General features: G+C 32.9%; 1 protein-coding gene across 16 annotated transcripts in view; it reads left to right on the top strand.

Moving 5' to 3' along the window:
• The window catches only part of LOC122714451 (CUGBP Elav-like family member 2), a 506,303-nt gene that overhangs the window by 413,692 nt on the left and 75,757 nt on the right, over positions 1-16,854 (top strand). For all 16 annotated transcript variants that reach the window (XM_043935847.1, XM_043935864.1, XM_043935839.1 and 13 more), the window contains one exon: positions 15,883-15,931. In XM_043935847.1, coding sequence (XP_043791782.1) covers positions 15,883-15,931 — 49 coding nt within the window. The remainder of the gene's footprint in view (positions 1-15,882; positions 15,932-16,854) is intronic.

Genomic DNA, 16,854 nt, shown 5'->3' on the forward strand with positions numbered 1-16,854 from the left:
GGGGGGGGGAGGGGGAGGCGCGGAAATTGAATAACGTCGCGCCGATTCCGCGGGAAACCGAACTGTGTTCCTCGAACCGGCATTTCCAGGGGGCCCTCCCCCTGATAACGATTCGCGACTCTCCAAATTTATGCCAACTTTCTTCCAATTCTCTCGAGAAAGAGAGAGAAAGAAAGAGGAGGAGGAGGAGGAGGAGAATCTTATTCGTTTTCGAACAGTCGTGTCTGTGTATTTTCGTTTAGAAAGTTTTCGAATGTCATCGCTTTTTAATTAAAATTAAATAATCCTATTTGGAAGAGGAAATGGATGTATTTGTGAATTTATCATTTTTGGTTCGCTCGTGGAAATTTCTAATTTTTAATTAGTTTAATAGTGTATTGGTTTTCGAATATTATTTTTTAATTGTAATTCTTTTTGGAAGGAGTCGAGGAACTAGATATATTTGTGAATTTATTATTTTTGATGGAAATTTAATTTTGTATATCTTATACATATATGTATATTTAATATAAGTTACTCATTCTGTGAAAATGATTTGCATTCAAAAATCTTGTCAAAGTTTGATACTTTCAGTTGACAAATAAACTGAAGTAATTATTTCATTAGTTTAATAGTGTATTGGTTTTCGAATATTATTTTTTAATTGTAATTCTTTTTGGAAGGAGTCGAGGAATCAGATATATTTGTGAATTTATTAATTTTGATGTATATCTTATACATACATGTATATTCAATATACTGTACTCATTCTAAGAAAATGACTTGCAATTAAAGAAAAATCTTCTTGTCAAAATTGAAACTTTCATTTGACAAATAAACTGTTTATAATTAATTATTTCACTTATACTTTAATATTATGATTATCGAATTATCGAAAATTTAAACGAGAAACAGATACTTGAAATGCATTCTTATAATTATTGATACAATGTTTTAATTTTAATTTATCGATACAACAATGAAATAATTATTAATTTTTCCCTCCAAAAAGAAATATACATGACTCTGTTCAAGCGTTACGGGATTATTGAATTAACAAAGAAACGAAACGAGCGATATTTTATTACCGTAACCGTGCTAAAAAGAAAAAGAAAAAAAGAATATCAACCTTATCAACGCGAAATAATATATCATCGTAGAACTTTACGAAATGTCACCGTGCCCGCCATTCATTTTCGTCGCAATTACGCGTTTCAACAGTGATATTTAAAAAGGAGGAGGGAATATGTAATACGCGTATTTTAAAAAATTTATAAAAGGACATCGAGCGGATATTACGAACCTGTCTGAAAGCAAAGGGAAGTAAATTACACGGCATTTAAATTATTAAAAAAAAAAAAAAAAAAAAAAAAAAAAAAAAAAAAAAAAAAAAAAAGAAGAAGAAAGAACTATCATCCCTTACCCTCGCCTTCCCCTCCCCTCCCCTCCCCCTCCCTCTTCTCCTCCTCCATCCCTCGTTCAACATTCGCGCCGGACGAGATAAATTTAATTAGCGGAAAGATTAAAACGACAATTAGCTCGCGTGGGCGAGCAGGGGGTGAAGTTTTAAGCCGTTGCACATTTTTCGAAATTTAAAGAAAAATGTATCTCCCCGGATGGGGATTTAAAGGGGTTTTTAAATTGAAATTATCCCGTATCCGGGATATGGGAGGGGACTACCATACCTCCTCCCTCCTATCCCTCTTATGGGGGAGGAGGTTAAAATAAACGCTTTTTGTACCTCCCCATTATGATTTTACCGGGGGGTCGTATAAACTGTAAAATATACAATTGATATTCTCGCGAATCGAGAAGTTGTTTCCAGGTTTTATTATTAATTAATCGGAGGGCGAATAATTAGGGGGAGGAATTTATTCTTAGAATTTAAGAACGAACGTGTTAATGCGAGAGAAGAAGAAGAAGAAGAAATACCATTTTTTAAATATGATGGAACGGACGATAGAATTGTTGAAAAACTTGCGAGGGAAATAATTATCTCGACCGTATAAAGATAAAGTTTTCCTTTTTTTTTTTTTTTTTTTNTTTTTTTTTTTTTTTTTTAAGGAGATTTAATTATCGTAATGGAGGTTTCTCTTTCTCTCTCTCTCTCTCTCTCTCTCTCTCTCTCTCTCTCTGTCCAGGAGAGAAGAAGACAATTTTTTGTTAGAGAAACCATTCCTTCGACGAATCCCCGTCTCTCTTTCATTAGAAAGCAAGACACCCATTTGCCAAACGCGAAATCTAAACTATGCCAAGAGTGCAAAGATACCATCCTCAAGCTTCATAAAGAAACCGTTGATTTCGAATTTTTCTCTTCTATTTTCGAAACTTTCCAAACTTTCTTGGAATAAAATAAAATTTTATATTGTACAAAAATGCATAAATGCTGCAAATATAGATACAAACAAACAATTGTAAGTCTATATATATATCTTCCATCGATACTCTTGAAACGAATACCACGTCTCCGTTTCTCTCTTTTTTCCTTTTTTTTATCTCATCCCAAACTCATCTATGCCTCGATCCAATCAATTAGAATTCACGAAACGGAAGCAAGGATACGAACGATCAATCATTGGTGTAACTGGTGAACGGTCCTCTCCCCTTCCTCCCCTCCTGTCGTCGTACCGTTTCCACGTATTCCACGTATTCCACCCTCATTGAGGGCGAATGGGTTGCTGCGCGACGTTTTCGAAATCGCTTCGATTCGCGCGTGACTCGACCCCCCTCCCCCCTCCCCCTTCCCCCCTCTCTCCCCTTTGTCCGGACATGCAGATTTCCCGCCGATACCTCGAGAACAAAGTAGAAAAGGGGGGGAGGGGGTCGCGAAAAAAAGGAAGGACGACAACCCTCTCCCCCCCTTTTCCCCCTCTTTTTCATCGAAGCGCCGAAACGCGAAACGAATTTATAACTAGGCTGATCTGACTTGACTCCCTTGACTTGACCCGCCGAATTCGTCGATTTTAATATTCGTCACCCCCTTTCGCCACCCATCGAGATGGCTTCTTTTTTTTTTTTTTACACGGCGAAATATGTACAAGAGGAATTCATGGGGCGACGCGCGGTTACAATGGGGAGGAGGGTTGAACGAGAGAGAGGGTAAGGAGGAAGTGGTTACATCGCGAAGGGGGTTATTAAAAAATTTTTTCTCAATTTAAACTTCGAATTTATCTCGTTGTACATAATCGTTGTACGATTGTTGTTGCACGTATATGTCGTGTATAGAATACGATGGAAATATTCTCGATTGCTTTTCGTAATTTTTTTGTACTTGAATTTTGATTCGATTCGGAGAAAAAGAGAGAGGGGTAAGAAGGGGTGGAAGAAGCGACGTGGATATCGAAGGGTTGCTTTTTCGAGCAGTGAAAATGATTAAAATAAAGGATATATAAGAAGAAAGAATATATTGAATAAATAGGAATGAATACTGTGCCGTGTAGATGTGGATCGTGCCGATGCTTCTGTTATACTGAGCTCGCTATGTCGCGTCGCACGGCGGTTCGAGAAGGAGAAACGGAATCAAAACAATCCAATACGCGTGTAAACATACGAGTCGTATAACATTATATATATATATATAAACTCAATAGTTTTTCTCTCTGAATTTATCAATTAATCACACGAATATTAATATTAATATTATTATTATTTTATTATTATTATTAATATTAATATTATCACGTTACACGTATGTATGTATGTAAAAAACGACAAAAATATTCTTCATGCTTTGTAATTTTTGTATTATGATTATTGAATTATTATTCGAATTATTATATTTATATAAATTTAATAGTTTTTCGATCTTTGAATTTATCTCGTCAATTAATCACACGATTATTATCACGTTACACATACGTGTATAAAAAACGAGAAAAATATTCTCCACGCTTTTTTTTGTATTATGATTATTGAATTATTATATATATATATATATAAATTTAATAGTTTTTCGATCTTTGAATTTATCTTGTCAATTAATCACACGATTATTATCACGTTACACATACGTGTATAAAAAACGAGAAAAATATTCTCCACGCTTTTTTTTTTGTATTATGATTATTGAATTATTATTCGAATTATTATATTTATATAAATTTAATAGTTTTTCGATCTTTGAATTTATCTCGTCAATTAATCAGACGAATATTATCACGTTACACGTACGTGTATAAAAAACGAGAAAAATATTCTCCACGCTTTTTTTTTTGTATTATGATTATTGAATTATTATTTGAATTATTATTATATATATATATAAATTTAATATATATATATAAATTCAATAGTTTTTCTCTCTGAATTTATCAGTTAATCACATGAATATTATTATTAATATTATCATTATATAATATATAATTTTCGATCTTTGAATTTATCTCGTCAATTAATCACAATATTATCACGTTACACGTATGTAAAAAATGTATATAAAAAATGACAAAAATATTCTCCATGTTTCGTAATTTTTGTATTATGATTATTGAATTATAATTTGTATAAAGAAAGAAATGATACGAATATCGAAAGATTATAACAATTTATCTTTTATTTGGATTTTTGATTAGATTATTTGTAAGTAGTCAAAAAGTATTGATCGAATATATAAATTGAATTTATCTCATCGTCAATAATCACACGATCGATTATTATAATAAATTTTTGATTTTGAAAATGTCAAATGAATAGTCAAATATTTAATTATATAATTTATTTAATATATAATATATACAATTATTTAATATATCTAATTATATAATATTATAATTTGAAAATGTCAAATAAGTCGTCCTCGCCTATCAACCAACCCTAACCAAGCAAAACTATCGATAATAACGACAAACTCCCAAGAAAATTCATCCATCAATTTCAATCCTCACTTCCTCCCCTTCCTCGTGCCAAGGTATAACCCCGCTATTGCCATCCTCGACGTAACTTTTAAACCCCAACCCAACCCCCTCCTTAACCTTCTTTATCCGTTTCCCTTTATTCGCGCCCTTTTCCCACGTCCGCTCGAATATCATAAAAATACGTGTATATATATATATATATTCCATGGACGAGAGGCGCGGATGGAGGAGATTAAAAGTCGCGGAGTCGGAGTCAGCAGACGGTGAAAGTGAGAAGTAGCACTTTTGTAGTTGCGCCGCTCGCCTGGGGGTGGCCGGGGAAATTGAAGAAGAGTTGGGGGAGGGATTCCTTTGCGGGGGAAAGAAAGGAAGGAAGGAAAGTGGAATGGAATGTGGAAGGATATTTCCCGATGTGTCTGTTTAAAACGGGATTATCGCGGTTGGTTGGATTAATTTGGGATAGAGTGTTTTGTGGTATGTATATATATATATAGTTTTTTTCGTTTAAAGTTTGGAAGTTGTTCTTCGAGAGTTGGATTAGTATACGTTGAAAATCGTAAAAATGTTAATCAATGTTTTAAGAGATTTATATTAAGATAGGAATTTTTATTTTAATCGGGAAATTTAAAGTTGCACGAATGATTTGATGCTTCTTATGGATAATGATAAATCAATGTATTCGTGGAACACTTTTGGATTTGGAGATTCGATGAAACGAATATAAAAGTTTGACATACATCGATTAAATTTATCTCGTTCGTTGTAAGTAGACTTTATGCGTCTTTGTGAACACTAGCTAAAGAATATAGAGTTTGAATATTTCTATCCTCTTACATTCTTTTCACAATTCGTTATAAGTAGACTGAGTATTGTAAAAGAATATAGGGTTTCAATATTTGTATTCTCTTAAATATCCTCCTCAACAATTCGTTACAAGTACATTGTATATCTTTATGAACACTGCAAAAGAATATAGAGTTTGAATTCTCTTAAATATCTTCCTCAACAATTATAAGTACATTGCATATCTTTATGAACACTGCAAAAGAATATAGAGTTTGAATTCATTATAAGTAGATTGCATATCTTTATGCAAAAGAATATAGAATTTGAATATTTGTATTCTCTTAAATATGTTCCTCAACAATTACAAGTATAATGTATATTTATTTGTAATTATGTATATTTATTAATGTATTGTAATGTAATTATGTATATTTTATTAATGTATATTATGAACATGCAAAAGAATATAGAGTTTGAATTCATTATAAGTAGACTGAATATCTTTGTGAACATTATAAAAGAATATAGAGTTTGAATTCTCTTAAATATCTTCTTCAACAATTACACTGTATATCTTTATGAATACTGCAAAAGAATATAGAGTTTGAATTCATTATAAGTAGATTGCATATCTTTATGCAAAAGAATATAGAATTTGAATATTTGTATTCTCTTAAATATCTTCCTCAACAATTACAAGTACACTGTATATCTTTATGAACATGCAAAAGAATATAGAGTTTGAATTTATTATAAGTAGACTGAATATCTTTATGAACATTATAAAAGAATATAGAGTTTGAATTCTCTTAAATATATTCTTCAACAATTACACTGTATATCTTTATGAACATCAAAAGAATATAGAATTTGAATTCATTATAAGTAGACTGAATATCTTTACAATATTGTGAACAAAAGAATATAGAGTTTGAATATTTGTATTCTCTTAAATATCTTCAATCTCAACAATTACAAGTATACTGTATATCTTTATGAACACTATAAAAGAATATAGAGTTTGAATTCATTATAAGTAGACTGAATATCTTTATGAACATTGCAAAAGAATATAGAGTTTGAATTCATTATAAGTAGATTGCATATCTTTATGCAAAAGAATACAGAGTTTGAATATTTGTATTCTCTTAAATATTTTCCTCAACAATTACACTGTATATCTTTATGAACACTAGCTAAAGAATATAGAGTTTGAATATTTCTATCCTCTTACATTTTTTTCACAATTGATTATAAGTAGACTAAGTATCCTTATGAATATTGTAAAAGAAGATAGAGGTTGAATATTTGTATACTTTTACATAAATATATTCAATAATTCGTTGTAAGTAGATTGTATATCTTTATGAACATGCAAAAGAATATAGAGTTTGAATTCATTATAAGTTGACTGAATATCTTTGTGAACATTATAAAAGAATATAGAGTTTGAATTCTCTTAAATATCTTCTTCAACAATTACACTGTATATCTTTATGAATACTGCAAAAGAATATAGAATTTGAATTCATTATAAGTAGATTGCATATCTTTATGCAAAAGAATATAGAATTTGAATATTTGTATTCTCTTAAATATGTTTTTCAACAATTACAAGTATACTGTATATCTTTATGAACACTGTAAAAGAATATAGAGTTTGAATTCATTATAAGTAGATTGCATATCTTTATGCAAAAGAATACAGAGTTTGAATATTTGTACTCTCTTAAATATCTTCCTCAACAATTACAAGTACATTGTATATCTTTATGAACACTGCAAAAGAATATAAAATTTAAATTCATTATAAGTAGACTGAATATCTTTATGAACATTGCAAAAGAATATAGAGTTTGAATTCATTATAACTATATCTTTATGCAAAAGAATATAGAGTTTGAATATTTGTATTCTCTTAAATATCTTTCTCAACAATTACAAGTATACTGTATATCTTTATGGACATGCAAAAGAATATAGAGTTTGAATTCATTATAAGTAGACTGAATATCTTTACAACATTGTGAACAAAAGAATATAGAGTTTGAATATTTTTATTCTCTTAAATATCTTCAATCTCAACAATTACAAGTACACTGTATATCTTTATGAACACTGCAAAAGAATATAAAATTTAAATTCATTATAAGTAGACTGAATATCTTTATGAACATTGTAAAAGAATATAGAGTTTGAATATTTGTATTCTCTTAAATATCTTCCTCAATAATTCATTATAAGTAGACTGCGTATCTTTATGAACACTGGAAAAGAATACAGAGTTTCAATATACCCTCTTACACACACCTATATTCTATACTAATATAATATAATATACTAATATATGTACTAATATAATATTCTATACTAATATATATATATATATATATATATATATCCTCTTAAACATCCCCCTCAACAATTGTTAATTAATCGATAACAAACCGTTCCTTAACTCCATCCACACTCCTAGCACCACCTCAAATAAGCAATATTTCGCCTGGAAATATTCGTACACACCAACAGGCGCGGTTTTAAATTCTCCACACTGCCTCCTCCTCCTCCTCCTCCTCCTCCTTCCTCCGCGCAAAGATTACAAAAATTACCCTATTCCGGCGGCCATTGAAAACGGGGTCGAGATTAAAAGTCACGAGCCGCGCAGGGGGTACGGAATTGCTGCTTTAGCAGTCTGGACGCGCGACTCCCCCGGCTAAGGAGGATAAAGGAGCCGCGGAAACGAGCGGAAAACGAGAATACGTAAGCAGCGGGTGTAACTTTAAATCGAGTTGCGCGCCTCTTTCTCCTCCTCCTCCTCCTCGCCGATCCGTGGGATCGACGGAAGCAGCGGATGGAGAGAATTCCTCGCTCCGGAAGCGGGAGGTCAGCAGCGGATCTGTGGAAATTGGGAGAGGCGAGGGAACGAAATTAGACGGAGGAACGTTAGAACGAATTTCGAGGCACGTTGGCGCTGTGTTACGAACGAAACGAGATTAAGGATTAAGGAAACTGGCGGTGGCCGGATGCTGCCGCGCAACTCTCTCTCGAAGCGGTACCGCGGCTTGCGTTGCGTCGTCGCTAGTGAAATGTGGGGGACCTGTTGATTTTCGTCTAACGATCGTTAAGAATACTCTTAGGAGAATAATTGACGTTTTTCGAATCGGTTTATTTTCTCCATTTTTATTTTATTATTAATATGAATATGGAATATAACGAGAAATAAAGTTGTTGCGGATTAAAAAATTGGATAGGAAAGAAGATAGTTTTATTGGAATTTATCAAATATATAGGAAGAGAGAGAGAGAGGGAAGAATTGTGAAAATTCGAAACTCCGGAGTTTATTTTTCGGGGAATCGATATATGGTTTCGAGTGGCGTTGGCGTCGTGTGTGTGTGTGTGTGTGTGTGTACGAAATCATGGAATCGTGGCGCAATATAAAGGTACGACGCGAAGGAGAAACCACTAAAGGCAAACGCGGGGGTCGCGCTTAGCATAGATATGAATTTCATACTCGTGGCGGTCGCGTCGCGCGATACGAGAAATTCCTCCGTGTCTGGAAGATCGAGAAGATTCGTAAATAGAATATCTTGAACCTCGAACCCGTATACGAATATCGTATTTCCTTAAAGTCGTCTTCTCTTCCCCTAGACACTTTGTCGTTTCTCAAAATTTCTATCTTCCTACCTATAATTTAATCATTTTTCTTTTTTCACATCTGAAACTAAGCCGATAAATCATCTTAAAGCATGTTTGCTTACCGAAAACTATTTGACATCCCGTCAAATCATCGCTTTTTCATAAAGTTTTACTAAATGACTTGATAGAAGATGTATGTCTAGTTTTTTTAATGAAAAACACTCGAGATGTCTGGTCCATAATATCCCAGTGGCGAAGGAATCATAATTACGAAATTAATAATTATTACTCGTTTCAATTAACACGTTAACTGCCACGCGATGAAATTCTCCTTCAGGCCACGTGGTGCGCCACTGTAGTCTGTCACGTGCTACCGATATTTTATTAAAATGGTGCAAGAATAATCTGCCACATCATTTGCTTTCATCATTAGCTCAAGTTCTCACTCTACACGAATAGTACGAGCGGTATAATTGTTAAAACTTCTCCCCTGATTCTGTTCCAATATCGAAAGAAAAATGGAACAGTTACGTCAAGAGTGAATCATACAACTTTTTATCCAAGCTTTATGAATATTAATCTTTCTAAAGGATAAATATAATAAAATATTCCATAATACATTAATAAATCTTGAATTCTATTTATATAACGCATAATCAATTCGAAATAATTTTTTTAATAAAACCATTTTTACTTATTACTTTCACAACAATTCGATAGTTTTATTACATCCTGCGAAATATCTTTCCAAATACCAAGATCCGAATATAGGTGACGCGGCAGTCAACGTGTTAAATAATCCATCGAATATACGGAAAAAAAAAAAAAAAAAAGAAAGAAAATCCATCCTTCAAATCGAAGAGATTCATTCTCCTCCAAGATCATCGATCGATTCTCAATTGATGAAACTCGATAGCTAGGCATAAATTAAACGACGCGAGTGCACCAAAGACTTTTCCAACCCCGTTTTACACACGGTATATAACGAGCGTGTCGGTTGGATGGCTGCCTGATAGCCTGAATTCGGCCTACACCCTAAATCACCAAGCTTGATCCCCGTCCCTGCTCCACGAAATCCGGCCGCGTTAATATACCTACGGCAGATTAATCACACAAACCGTGGCCGTTTATCCGTGTGTACCATAAGTCTCCCCCTTAATTTATTTACCGTGCAACGACACGCGTGTGTGCACCGTGTTGTCGGTCGGCGGGCGGGCGGCCCTTCCTCCCCAGAAATTTTTGACGGCGTCGTTGCGCTAAGAGGGGGTGGGGAGGGGGCAATTGTCGAAATTTTACACCGGTCGGCCTGGGCTGGCCGGGTCGCATTATGCTCCCGCGTTGAATGGAAACGGTGCCTCTCGCGCTCTTCTTGTCGTTCGGCGCCCGCCATTTTGCCCCGCGCGCCGCTTTATTGTCGGCGAAACGCGAAAATATTCGCCGTTTCGCGCCCAAGTAGCTCGTTCCAGTGACGGAAACGCGGTATTGTTGTTTATCGTGTCGCTCTTGCAATTATTTTTCGGGGACAATTGTTGGAAAAAGGCAACGAAGGGGAATGTAAAGAGAAAAGTACGATTTTCTTTTTTTTTTTTTGAGATGATTTAGGTGGATGTAGTAATTGTAATCCATGTATAGATGTTAAAGAAATTATTCCATGATAAAATGTCCATCCATAAAGTGTTCCATGATAAGAAAGGGGGATGTAAAGAGAGAAATAACTTTACGATTTTCTTTTTTTTTTTTAAGATGATTTAGGTGGATGTAATAATTGTAATCCATGTATAGATGTTAAAGAAATTATTCCATGATAAAATGTCCATCCATAAAGTGTTCCATGATAAGGAAGGGGGATGTAAAGAGAGAAGTAACTTTACGATTTTCTTTTTTTTTTTGAGATGATTTAGGTGGATGTAGTAATTATAATCCATTTAGACTTTGTTTTTTGAGATGGTTTAGGTAGATATATAATTGTAATCCATGTATAGATGTTAAAGAAATTATTCCATGATAAAGTATCCATCCATAAAGTGTTCTATGATAAAAGGTAAGAAAGGGGGATGTAGAAGAAGTACGATTTTCTTTTTTTTTTTAAGGTGGTTTAAGTAGATGTAGTAATTGTAATCCATCTATAGATGTTAAACAAATTATATGTCCATCCATAAAGTGTTTCATGATAAAAGATAAGGAAGGGGAATGTAAAGAGAGAAGTAACTTTACGATTTTCTTTTTTTGGATGTAGTAATTGTAATCCATGTATAGATGTTAAAGAAATTATTCCATGATAAAATGTCACTGTCCTGCAAGAATTTAGACTTTGTTAGTATCGTCAATGTGATTGTGTAAATACTAAAGAAATAAAATTTTCACAGGAACCATTCCAAAGATTTACCTTTTCCTCCAATCTCTTCCTTTACATTTTGTGTAAATATTAAAAAATAAAATTTACAAAAATCACTTACCCTTTCTCTTTCTCACAGGAATAGACTACGTATATTTCTGGAGTCGAATGTTAAACAAATCTTCATTCTCGACTCCATAAATAATATATTTAATCCAATATATTTCTGGATTCGAAACGAATATTGAAGAAATCATTCCAATTCCACAAAAATTTATTCTCTTCTTCATACCGCACCATATTGTATAGATATCAAAAAGAAAAATCGGGAGAGAAAAAAAATATCCCTCCTAAGAATCGTTCACCTTCAATTGTTATAAAATCTACGCGAGCATTTTACGCGACCTTCCCCCTCCCTTTTTTTTTTTCGAACTCATCCCTCACGACCCCCCACTCATAACGGAGGATATCGACGATCGCGAATAACCTATTTTCGCGGGTGAATGGGGAAACGAGGGAAGTCGCTTTAGGTGTATCATGGCCGGGGTCGGCTATTTGGCACACGGGATCATGGATAGATATCCACCCTAGACAAGAGTGTAATGATCGGCGGCAACATCGTACGTCAATGGATGAAGCTCATTATCAACTCTGACCCCGATCTGATCGCCGGGATTAACTTACGCTTTCTGCATTGAAACCCCTTATTCTCCCTCGACATTTTAATTATCGTAACGAGTATTTAATCTGGACGCGATACCATCTCTCTCTCTCTCTCTCTCTTCTTTTTTGTATTAAATATACGTGTTCTTTCTTCTTTCTCCTCTCGTCTCTTTGTCTTAGAACGTACACGTGTAACACGAAACGGTCAGATGAAACGAATTCCATGAGGAGGGATACATATTGAGATACGCGTGCAAAGAGACGTATGATCGATAAAACGTTACGGATGAAATTTTTTCTTTTCTTTTTTTTTTTTTTTGTTTCGTTTTTTTATTCGTGTTTTTATTTTTAATACTTTTTCCGCTTCAGCGCAGTAATTTCGAGATTAAGGCGCAGTTTTTCCAACTGTTGATATTCATCGTCTGATAGGATGTTATAAAAGGGGGAGTTGCAACGGGATGGGGTTGTTGCAAAATAGTTTTGATCTTGTTTTGCGAAGGGAATGAAGGGTATATTTTCTAATTATCGAGGATTTTTTTTGTGATATCTGGGAATGTTCAGTGGATAATCAAGTGGAAAAGTGAAGAAAAGGGGGGGAGTTGCAAAATAAGATGGGGTTGTTGCAAAATAAGACGGGTTTCGATTTTGTTTTGCGAAGGGAATGAAGGGTATATTTTCTAATTATCGAGGATTTTTTTTGTGATATCTGGGAATGTTCAGTGGATAATCAAGTGGAAAAGTGAAGAAAAGGGGGGGAGTTGCAAAATAAGATGGGGTTGTTGCAAAATAAGACGGGTTTCGATTTTGTTTTGCGAAGGGAATGAAGGGTATATTTTCTAATTATCGAGGATTTTTTTTATGATATCTGGGAATGTTCAGTGGATCAATCAAGTGGAAAAGTGAAAATCGAAGAATTTGAAGTTTAAAAATTTTATAAATCTTCGATTTGGTTCGATTTATTTTTAACGATCGTGTTGTTGGAGTGCGAAGAATATATTTAAAAATAAAACTGGTACGAATTGCTCTTGAGAGTGGAGTTTTCTCAAGTGATATTGATACCGGCTAAAAATTATTATTGGAGAATCGTTATCAAACAAGCGGTGTTCGCTTGTAAAAAAATATTCTCTGGAGTGCACCTCTCGAGAGTGAAACTCTCGAATGTATTCTCTTAAAAAAGAGAATACGTTTTCTCTTATTGTACAATTATTGATAGATTGTTTTAATGCGTTTTTTTAACAATAAATTATAACATGACAAAAAAACCAATTACGGAAATTTAATAAAATTCGAAGAATATTATTATTATTTTTAATTTTTTTTTTAACAATACTTTCACGAGTACGAAACAAACTTTAAATAGTAGAGAAAACCGTATTGTTCTTGCAAAAGTGCTCTCTTATCGCGTATATATTCGAAATTCATTTCGAAATGAAAGAGAAGTTTGGCAAAAATTTCATTCAATTTGATCCTCGAAACGATAATATCGATTGACAATAACTTTCCCTTACGCATCGAATTAAATTTTCAACTTGTCGTAAAAATAATGGCTAAAATAATTTCTCGCTCGAAAAAAGAAAAAAATACTATAAGAACAAAATTAAATTATTTATTAAAAAAATTCTTCCTCTCGAAATTATTTATCCCTTTTTCTTCTCCAAAATATCAATCGCAAAAGAGAAAAGACAAAGAAAAGACAATCTCTCTCGATTCAAAAAGAATTCAATTCCTTCCTTATCTTTTTCATTTCCACAAATCACAGGCCAATCTTTATCAAAATTTTCTTCACGATATACCAAATACCATATACCATATACCAAATACCATATACCAAAAAAAAAATATAATAATAATTAAATTAAATAAATAAATCGAAAAAAAGAGTACGAAGAACGGAGTAAAAGATAGTAGACGGAGGAAGGGAAGAAATGAACGAATGGAGGGGAGGGGAGGTTGCTCCGCGTACGAAACGGAAATTTAATTTTCCGCTTGTATTTCCCTTTGTCCGCGTGTGCACACCGCGGGAAACTTGGCCGTGGAATTTTACAAAAGCAAATCGATGCGAAACAACGACACTGCCTACCCTCCCCCTCCTCGGCCTGCTTCTCGATACGCGGAATCCCCGTTTGTCCTCGGAAGAATGCGCGCCCAGGGGATTCCCCCTCCCCCCCTCCCCCCTCGTGTTGCGCGGGAATTATTGTTCGTCGCGCGGTTCGCGTTGTCCAGGAAGATGGGGCGGGGAGGGGCAGGAGAGGTTTGTTTTTAATAAGGGAGAGAGAGAGAGAGAGAGGTTTACAGGAAGCAAATTTATGGAAACGATATAGGCGTGAAGGGGAGAGGGTTGGTGGTGAATGTCGGATCGGTGGAATAGTTTATTATCACCTTCCTTTTTCCCCCCGTTTGAGCTTTGGTGGAGAATTGAATACTCGGTTGCATGGTGGAATTTTTCTCTTTTTTTTTTTTTTTTGAGGAGGGGAGAGTGATTGTTAGATTGTTTAAAGGAATTTTCTTTTTATTTTTTTTTCTTTTGAGTTCTATTTAATTTGAATTCTAATCGATTAATTAGTATTGAATTTAATTAGTTAAATTGGATTAAAATATTTAACGAAGAAAAGGATATTTTATTAAAGTTGTATTATCGGTCTAATCTTGAAGAGTGAAATTATATGATAATTTATTCTGTTTTTTTTTTTTTTTAATACGTCACTTTTTCTTAATAAATACGATATGGAAATTTAATTTGAATTCTAATTTATTAATTATTATTGAATTTAATTAAATTGGATTGAGATATTTAACGAAGAAAAGGTCTAATCTTGAAGAGTGAAATTATATGATAATTTATTCTAATTCGTATTTATTCTGTTTTTTTTTTTTTTTTTAATACGTCACTTTTTATCTGCGCTTTGGTAGAATTGAATACTCGGTTGCATGGTGGAATTTTTCTTTTTTTTTTGGAGTGCACTGGTTATTAGACTGTTTAAAGGAATCTTCTTTTTATTTTTATTTATTTATTTATTTATTTATTTATTTATTTGAGATTCTTAATAAATACGATATGGAGATTTAATTTGAATTCTGTATTGAATTTAATTAAATTGGATTAAGCTACTTAATCGAAGAGAAGGATATTTATTAAAATTGTATAATCTTGAAGAATGGAATTATTGGAATTCGTGAAATTTTAGTTTCAATTTATTATTTGTTCTTTTTATAACATCACTTTTTGTTCGCGCTTTGGTAGAATTGAATAATCGGTTGAATCTTTTTCTTCTGAGATTCTTATAATAAATAAAGCTTTGAATTTGAATTCCACTTATAATTATATACGAATTTAATTAAATCAGATTAAGCTATTCAATTAAATAAAAGAAAAGGATATTTATTAAAGTTGTATTATCGGAAATTATTCGACAATTTATTCTATTCTTTTTATAACATCCTTTCTACCTTCGACACCATTACACCATTTTATTAAAACTTTTTAAAGTCGTAAGTGGATCGAAGGATCAATTTAATAATAAATTATTTCCCGCGCGAAATTAGACGTTTCTATGCATGATATCGGGGAAGGGAGAATCGTTACGAATTTCCTGCATAAATAATCAAATCGTTTCCTCCATTTTCTTCCAGATGCGCCATCCGATCCAGATGAAGCCCGCGGACAGCGAGAACAGAAACGGTGAGTAAAAATTCAATGGCTCGTTCCGTGCAAACTTCGAAACTCCATTCTCGTCCCCATTCGCTTAAATATGAAATTCCCTTGTAAATACGTTGTTTCAACTTTCGCCTTAGCAAAATCGGATTGCTCTTTCGAACATTTAATGAGAAGGAATAATTACATTTTATATATACATATATATATATATGTTTTTTAATACAAATTATCTTCTTGAAATTTCAATCTAACAGATGATAGAATGTAAACAAAAGATTCTATGATTCGATCAATCTTTCCAATATTTCCAACCTTTCGATCAATATTAGAAATAAAATCGTTAAAAATCTTCTTCGAATCTCATTCACGTGAAAAAAAAAAGAAAAAAAGATATTTAATTTGGAGGAGAGGCCAAGAATCATTCAATGATAGAATCGATCTTTCAATCTTTTGATCAATATTAGAAATAAAATCGTTAAAAATCTTCTTCGAATCTCATTCACATGAAAAAAAAAAAAAAAAGAAAGAAGATATTTAATTTCGAATCTCATCCACGTGAAAAAAAAAGAAAAAAAGATATTTGATTTCGAATCTGGAGCCAAGAATCATTCAATGATAGAATCGATCTTTCAATCTTTTGATCAATATTAGAAATAAAATCGTTAAAAATCTTCTTCGAATCTCATTCACATGAAAAAAAAAAAAAAAAAAAAAAATATTTAATTTCGAATCTCATTCACATGAAAAAAAAGAAAGAAAAAAAGATATTTAATTTCGAATCTCATCCACGTGAAGAAAAAAGAAAAAAAGATATTTGATTTCGAATCTGGAGGAAAATCCAAGAATTATTCAATGATAGAATCGATCTTTCCACTTTTCGATCGATATTAGAAATAAAATCGTTAAAAATCTTCTTCGAATCTCATTCACATGAAAAAAAAAAAAAA

The sequence above is a fragment of the Apis laboriosa genome, unplaced genomic scaffold, assembly GCF_014066325.1.
Source record: "Apis laboriosa isolate Shangri-la unplaced genomic scaffold, ASM1406632v1 scaffold112_cov148, whole genome shotgun sequence".
Lineage (NCBI taxonomy): Eukaryota > Metazoa > Arthropoda > Insecta > Hymenoptera > Apidae > Apis > Apis laboriosa.